Below are 8,713 nucleotides of genomic sequence, written 5' to 3'. Positions count from 1 at the left end.
TAACAAACTCTGAATATTGTAGCCACGGTCATACTGATATTCATTTAGAAATATTTCCAAGTTCTGTATTTTAGAGTAAAATAATATTATCTAGACATGTTTACGTTCTATCATACAGAGCTGAGATGTTTTACATGGTACTATACTTCTTCAAACTACAAGTTTAGGTAAAGCACTACTAAAACAGGTTTGAAATTTACTCAACCTAGTTATAAGAACTTGGGATCGTCTTGGTCAGGAAGTTTTCCTTGGGGTAAGGTGGCAAGTACATAGGACTAACATTTCTTACGTATTATTACCAATTTCGATTGTCTGCAGAAGTGGAAGTCCACTGTCCTATGGGCCCTTATGGTCTATAAGGGAATAATTTTGTCTTCATCTTAGTCTTAAGGGCTACGTAATTTATATAAGTACCGGTATTCAAGTTTTTGACCATGATTTACTTTAATATGGGAAAACTTGCGCGATTAATGAATTAAATATGGTACCATTTAACCGAAATAATTCTAAGTTAGTATTTAATCCTTTCCACCTTATTGGCATGATTTCCAGAATTTAATATAAACGGTACTTCAAAATTTGTGCTGTGAATGCCCTTCGAAGTTTTGTGCTAGGGTTTAACTCTAACACAGCAGTTTGGTAATAGCCTTTTGCTGACAATTCCTAGAGAATTTTCTATTTAAAATATCCTGTTAAAGTGTAATTTTCAGAAATAGTAATATTCACATTTTGTAATAGTACAGTACATTTCTTGTGACCCACAGAATAGCAGCTATTGAGGGAGGGATCTCATGCTCTACTCTTCCTTTGGGAATAATTTTAAATATTTCTTGTTTTCGCTTGTTCGACAAATTTAATTTCATTACTTCAGTTGTGATCCGAATTAAGTTTTCTGATGAGGGCGGGGAGAGGGGGTAGAATCCTAGATAGAGAATACCATATATAAAATTATTATTATCCTCATTCGATGTGGCTCAACGTTTGGTTGCACTGAGTTGCTTGTCTTGGATCTTGATTATAATAATAATAATAATAATAATAATAATAATAATAATAATAATAATAATAATAATAATATTCATGAACAGGTTTAAGATAATATAATTCCTAAGTTATTGAATGTTATCAGCTTGCCGATGATGATAATACATCAATATTATTTTCTTTGCTTACTTTAAACTGTACTTTATAAAGTATACTCGTATGAAAACAATTATATTTTATGAGGGGATAGAAGTTATCCTTGGCAGGGATTTTTTTTTTAGTTGGTTATTAACGACTCTGTATCAACTACGAGGTTATTTAGCATTGATGAGATTAGTGATAGCGAGATGGTATTTGGCGAGATGAGGCCGAGGATTCGCCAAGATTACCTGGCATTTACCTTATGGTTGGGAAAAACCTCGGAAAAAACCCAACTAGGTAATCAAGCCAAGTAGGAATCGAACCCGCGCCCGAGCGCAACTTCAGACCGGCAGGCAAGCGCCTTAACTGACTGAGCCATACCAGTGGCTGCAGGGATGTTAATATGAATTTATGAGAGGGGGATAACTTTCCAACAGGGGAATAACTTTCCCATCCCTCCCCCGTTAATTCGCACCCTGGTTGTGATATATATTCATTACAGTACTTTTTTATGTAGGTATAGCATATCGAAGCCTACTAAGCTACATTATGCTACACGCAATATTAGAGTTGACTGCATGGAATTTCTCAGCTGCATTATTAAAGATGATTATACCATCACCAAGAACTTCACCACCACTATTCACCATTGATACTGCAGGCACGACGAATATGGAGTGTCAATTAAACGAGTGTATGTCAACCCACTACACAAATATGAAAGGAGTTTCAATTAAATTCAATTCAATTTAGGTAAGGTAAGCACATGTTCTTATTACAAATGGCTTTTCATTCTAATTTGAAGATTTTTTATTTGACATAATACAGAACCCTTCCGTGACAAAACCTCACGAGTTGCCACTGAACTTACGTCTGTCCAGCCAACATATACTGTAGTATGATTATAATTTTATTTATTTTTATAATCTATGTCTTGCTGTTCAAACTTGCGCTTAAACTTATGGTACCGCTACGTAATAGCTTTTTGTGCTACTAATGTATCTGAAGGTTATTTTATGCATAACAGTGAATTATTCCCATTCGTGTTTCGAAGGATTGTCTATTTTAAGGGGGATATACATGTTTGAGGGTCAAAAAAAGTAATTTTTCAATTTATTTTTTTATATAAAGATTGAACATTTATCTTTATGTCAGTGAAGGAATTTTTACTATATATATTGTTCCATTAAAATTCTGTGAGTTTGTCAGGTGTTAAGTGAAAGTATAAATAATGTGCATCCCTAAAAAAAATTGGTATATTCCTAGAAATTTAAAAGTTAAAATTTAAAAAAAATTTTTGTCTTATTGTGCCCTCTCCTCCCCTAACTCTATTTATTATTTCAGAAGTATTTTTCTTTATTTCATTCTTTCATATCCTCAGATACAATTTATTTCAATGAAACTTTTTCTGTATCTTTCATTTCTTGGGTGCTAGGGAATGGAAAAATTTTGAATAGCAGTACTGGTAGGCCCTACTTATCTCTGTCCATCACAAATTCAAAATGGCTTTATAGAAATTTCAACTTGGGTATTTGGTGTAAAATGCAGACACTTTAGCTGTTTGACTAATAATGCAATAAATTGTTATAAATTACCGTACTACTCTAGAAATTAATTAGAATATCTAGTTCACAAGAAACATAAATAGTTGTACTGGTACTATAAAATAAACATTGATTGGAAATATCGTCTACAATTTACCGAGATTAAGTATAAACATTTTTTTAAATTAAACAAATAAATAAAATTACGTACCGTAACAATCATCAACTAGTAATGTAACAAACAGTGAATAGTTATGAAGTGACAATATATAAGAAATGCTATTTCTATAAGTGTAGATACTGTTTAAAACTACAGGATGATAATACTTCCAGCATATTAATTATTTATAGAATGTTATATCTGTATAGGCCAAAGTTAGAATTACTTATTCCAGAGACTAAGAAAACAAATGTTACAAATGATAATTCTGTCACCTACAGGACATTAATAAAGTTGCTACATCAAGTATATAACAATTACTAAATTATCTCTTAATGAGCCAGATAAGTTAACATTTCTGTCAACAAGGAATTGTACATAACAGCAGTGTAACAATATACAAATAAATCTGGTATATTAATATATTTATTACTAAGTCATTGTCAATGTTTTACAGAACAAATAAAACAACTTTATGTATTTTAAAACATGAAATTCCCTTTTCTTAAATAAATGTTTGTAAATTTATTTGAAGTATATAATATGAAAGAAAACGTAATGTATTCATCGAGTAGCCTACCTATCTATCTTTTCAAAACAGAAATCCTCTGTTTTTACTAAGTAGACATTTCTTGGAAATATGGAACTGTACAAAATAAAATTTATCATTATAGCTCTAAGAAGTACAGACAGATCCGTAAATTCAAAGCATGAATATGTTGTTCGAAATCAAATAATGGCTCAAATTTTTTAACAAGTGTTAATATAAAATTAAAATACAAAATGAAATGAAGTTATTTGTTCTGAAAAAAAAAAAAAATACTATTACCGGTATGTATATCAGTACCATATCATTTTACTTTACTGGTACGATATATTTACAAAAGTGAAGTAACTGAAGGTAATTTACCTATTAATTGCAGCTTAAAATAGGTACTCTCTTAAAATATAAGTGGGTATAATAAAATTCCACAGGCTTGAATTTTAAATTGATGATTGGTAACAAGTTTCTATATCTGTGAGCAGTGATTATGATGATGATGATGATGAAAATAATAATAATAATAATAATAATAATAATAATAATAATAATAATAACAACAATAATTTACAGATTCAGTATTTTAATTCTGTGAAATATCTATTACTTGTGCATTATTTTATCTGGTGCTATTCTCTAATATGACAAATTAAGTTAAACATAATCTACATATTTCCCATATCACCAAACATAAAGTACAGTTTGTGCTTTAAGAAACTTGACTTCTGAATGTTACAAAAGCTTTTTACACTAGTATTCTTTATTATTAAATCCAGAGGATATTTGAGATGTTCAGAATAATATATTCATTACAGATTAACTTTTGTAAGTAGATAAAACATAATCAAACCAACAAATTCAATGATAAATGTCCAATTTTAAGAATATATGCAAGTCAAGTAGGTAAATCAGATCAGAGACCATTACACAAACTTATTATTAATTAAACGTAAGTGTGATTTAAGGTCTGAAAATTTCAAACTAGTAGTAGGTACTATTTACATACACTTCACTTAACTTGTCTTATAAACTGAACACTGCTCAATTTGCATATTATATCTAAAGACTAACCATGATAATATTCTAAATAATATTTAGATATAATACGGTACCTGGTAAGTACTATAATATTTCAGTACCGGTATTTATTTATATTGTATTTTTCAAAACATATTCTATTGATTTACCATACACATATCTCGAAAATAAATATTTGAATATTGAAGAAAGAGTTTATTTCATTAACAGTTACCTGTACACTAGGTACCGGTACTTCTTATTGTGTGAATGCATCGTCTTCTAAGTTTCGCAATAATATTCTTCTTTGCTCATTACGTATTATGCTGATAGCTGTTAAATCACTATCCTTCTGTCTCCTCTTCGAATGTCCAATTTCTTTTCTTCTTCGGAATGATCTGTTTATTTATATCCAATTGATTGTTCGCTGTTCAGTTTACTAATATAAGCATTTCATTCTTCCATTCGCCAATCCATCCAGTCACGTACTGGTATGGAATGAATTTTACATCTGTTTAGTGATCAGACTATAATTTTAACTGTGTAACAATGAGGTTACGACATGTTAATACTAATTTAAGTTCATATATATAATTCTGATAAATTATAAAAGAAAACAAATTCAGAATACAAACACTTCAAGGATCAAAGGAATTACATTTTATATTTCCGAAAATTCATTACTCTTTAAACTCTGGAAAATTAAAGAACATGGTTCTGTTATGTGTAATTGCAGCCAGACTTTTTCTCCAATGACTTAGTAATTAATATAATCTCATTTCTTCAATAAATTGTAGTATATATACCGTAATTTTTTGTGTTTCTCTTAATACTGTGTGGTAAATAATATACTGTACTTAGACTGTAGTTTCAGAAACAGTTTCAGCAACATACCTTGTTTTGAAGATCAAGTTAAGCTACAGAGCATTATAATGTCTTTATACAATATACAACAACGTTTTCATTTCTTCTGCCCCACTTGCCACCAAATGATGTTGGTGTTTATTAGAGTTCCATTTTGTTCCTCATTTGTCACTGCATTGCATTATGGAGTTATCGAACTAAGGAATGCTGGATCTACTGATGCTACTTTAGCTGTAAGGAAGGCATGCATGCAGAATAGCAGACTTTGTAGGGAAGATGTTTCTAATTCCTGTTTAAATAAAAAAAAGAAAGTGGTTAGATTCTGTGAAGATGAATACACAATACAATTTCAAGTTTAAATGCTCACAACTTTAATTCAGGTAAGTGGAATAGTTCAAAATATTTTGAATTTATCTCTTAAAATACATTATATTAATATAATGGAAAATAAAATTATTTTAATTAAATAAAATGTTAAGTTCTCATCTTGTTCTTTTCTTCGTATTAGACCAATAATTCTATCATTTGATTTAAGGGGTTAGGTACAGCTTACAGTAGTAAAATTTTTGGAAATATTCAACATTTTTTTTCCTCCATTACTGCATCTTGTACAGTAATGCAAATTGGTATGTGTAAAACATTGTCCTTCTGCTATATGAAAAAATATTTTTACGATAAAAAAAGTTATTTCTATTTTTTTTTTAATTAAAAACGGTGGCAGTTCACTGTGCAGTGATGAAGCGTTTCCTTCATAACTCATAAACATGTTAACTTTTTCATGTTCTCTTGCTTTTATTTTATTTCTGAGACTCATGTTTACAATATCCTGCTCTTTTAACTACATTCCTTAATAAATAATATCTTTTTTTTATTTTGCGTTAGAAGAAAATATTGATATTTAACCATTTTTTATGAGAATTTATCAAAGATAGAGAAGTGATTTTGCATCATATTGTAGATATGACATGCATAAATACACACAAAAAATTTCATCACAGAATGTTGGATAGTTTTCGAGTTATGAGGGAAACGCTTCATCACTGCACAGTGAACTGCCACCACATTGAATTTTGGAAAAAATATAAATAATTTTTTTTAAATCGTAAAAATATTTTTATTATATAGCAGAAGGACAGTGTTTTATACATACTAATTTTCATTATTGTACAAGATACAGTACTGGAGGGAAAAAAAATGTTGAATATTTCCAAAATTTTATTGCCATAAGCTGTACCTAACCTCTTATAGTGTCAGGACAGATTAACAACTTTCATTTTAAGTTCACCAATAGGAAAAGAACATGTGCAATTTTAAATGGTCCGTTTCTCTATGTTATCAGTCAATAGGCCTACAAAGTCATTCTTCAGTACATAGCAAGGGTATCAAAATTGACCAGATACCAGGGCTGCTGGCTGGTAAGAATAGGTTAAAAAGAAAAGGAAGAAGGAAAGAATGAAAATAAGAGATATGTGGGACAGAAAAGGAATTAAGAGGAAAAAGCGAAAAAGAGATAAAAATATTAGAAGAGAAATAATGAACAGAAAAAGCAGATAAAATGTAAAGAACAAGAGAAGAAGAAAAATGACGGAAGATAGGAATGAAAAAAAGAATAAAGAAAAATAAAAGAAACAAAAAAAGTGGACTGATTTTGGAGCAATTTTCCTTCAGTTCACAAACTACATATTCATAATAAAACAGAGCTCCTGAGCTCACACAAGAAACAGAGAAGAAATTTAATTTAATTTACGTTTCAAATTAAAGTTAGTGGATCTACAACAACTCCTTATTCTACACTTGGTCAATAATTACACAACACATAACAAAAGTAAAATATCTTTATTGAGATATCATTGAGGAGATACAAATGAGAAGCTCAGGTGTAAAACATGGTACCTACCTGACATTTTGGTCAAAAATGAGATGTGTAGCATATAATAAGGTACAGTATCTTATATTCTGCGTCTAATGCAGTAGTTAGTTTTCCAACATCTGAACAGATGGCAGAAGTATACAGATTTTACTTTCCTGGTAGATACAAACTGTTGCATGTATAATTAATGTTTATCAACCTAATAACTTCAAAACATTAAAACGTCACTTACTATGTTTTACTCCTGAACCCCTCATATCACCAAAACCTGAGTGTTACTTTTCAAAAATAGTTTAAGATAACATACATCTGCTATAATGTTGTGGACATAGAAATAACAGATAAAGTATTCAAGGGATCTGAAATCTTTCTTTTCCAATTTTGCTAATTGTAGCCTATACCGGTATTCATTCTTACTGTCTTCAGAGTTGTGTAAACTCTGTAATATAATGAAAACTCAGATAACTGAGTTTTTACTGGCTATTAAAAATTATAAATAAATATTATTACTAGACAAATCATTCCCAGTATATATTATAATATACTTACTTTTGTCTCAATAATTCTTGTTTCAGCATTCTGAAAATGTAATTTTAATTTGCACTTCCCATCATCAGATGAACCTTTAAGTTGAGAAAATTTATATTTCCAAGAATATGTCTTTGATTCTGTGTCATAGAGAGCAAACCCCATGTGCCAATCAAGTGTGAGGCCAGCTGCTTTCCCGCTTGATGTGTTGACACTGAATGTTTTGCTCTGTTGACAGAAATTGAATACCGGTAATTAAAATTACGGTACATCAAATCGAAAACCTTCAAACTTATAACGTCTATATTTAGAAAATACAAGTGGTTTCCTTTGCATTTTGAATTAACATTTTTGTTTTAAAACATTTCCTTTCCTATTATTTCAGGTAAAATTATGTAAAATATAATTACAACAATACTGTGAAGGATCAGTTTTAAGATTTCAGTAAAAATACATGTTTACAGCATTAATAGCACTGAAAAAGCGCTTTCGGTATTTCAACCTCCCTATTGCAGCATGAGACCCTTCTACTGTAAAGGACTAACTTCGCACACCGTACCGGTATTTTGTGACAATGCAAGAAGCACGCCAACTCTCATTGATCATAGCCACCTTCTTCGTCTTGTGAACTGGTGCAATTAACATTGTTCTTACGGCAAGCAAACAAATTTTTCCAGGTTTCGATTGGATTATTGTAGACTTAAAAGAATGCTAAAATTTTATACTTATCTCGTTTAGATGGTATACCGTATATAATGAACACAGATATTCTTACACATGCATTTCATCTTTCTGTGCCACTCATTCTGGAAATCATACGTATGTATGCACTAATTACTGCATGCATTATTGTCACCAAGAGTTTGTTCGTATATTCATCTAATTATTTACGGTACTCATTTGTTCATCTGCTTATCTATTCATCTTCCCATATGCTCATTGCCTGTGTGTTCGTCTGTCTCTCTGTTTGCCTGTCTGTCCGTCATCACGTCCATTGATTCGTCATGTGTCTTGCCATTATTCTATCTGTCCGTTTGTCTGTCCATCTCTTTACCAGCCTGCTC

The 8,713-nt window shown here is 30.4% G+C and overlaps 1 protein-coding gene across 1 annotated transcript in view; it reads right to left on the bottom strand.

Moving 5' to 3' along the window:
* Positions 1–3,965: 3,965 nt before the first annotated feature.
* Positions 3,966–8,713, bottom strand: part of LOC138715733 (gamma-2-syntrophin-like) — a 41,615-nt gene continuing 36,867 nt past the window's right edge. Inside the window, exons 8-9 of the mRNA XM_069848790.1 lie at positions 7,671–7,877; positions 3,966–5,540 (exon numbers count right to left, since the gene is read on the bottom strand). Coding sequence (XP_069704891.1) covers positions 5,433–5,540; positions 7,671–7,877 — 315 coding nt within the window. The 3' untranslated portion in view covers positions 3,966–5,432. The remainder of the gene's footprint in view (positions 5,541–7,670; positions 7,878–8,713) is intronic.

The sequence above is a fragment of the Periplaneta americana genome, chromosome 15, assembly GCF_040183065.1.
Source record: "Periplaneta americana isolate PAMFEO1 chromosome 15, P.americana_PAMFEO1_priV1, whole genome shotgun sequence".
In the NCBI taxonomy this organism is placed as follows: Eukaryota; Metazoa; Arthropoda; class Insecta; order Blattodea; family Blattidae; genus Periplaneta; species Periplaneta americana.
Note: the sequence above shows the minus strand (reverse complement) of the source record. Positions and strands in the feature narration are given on the sequence as shown.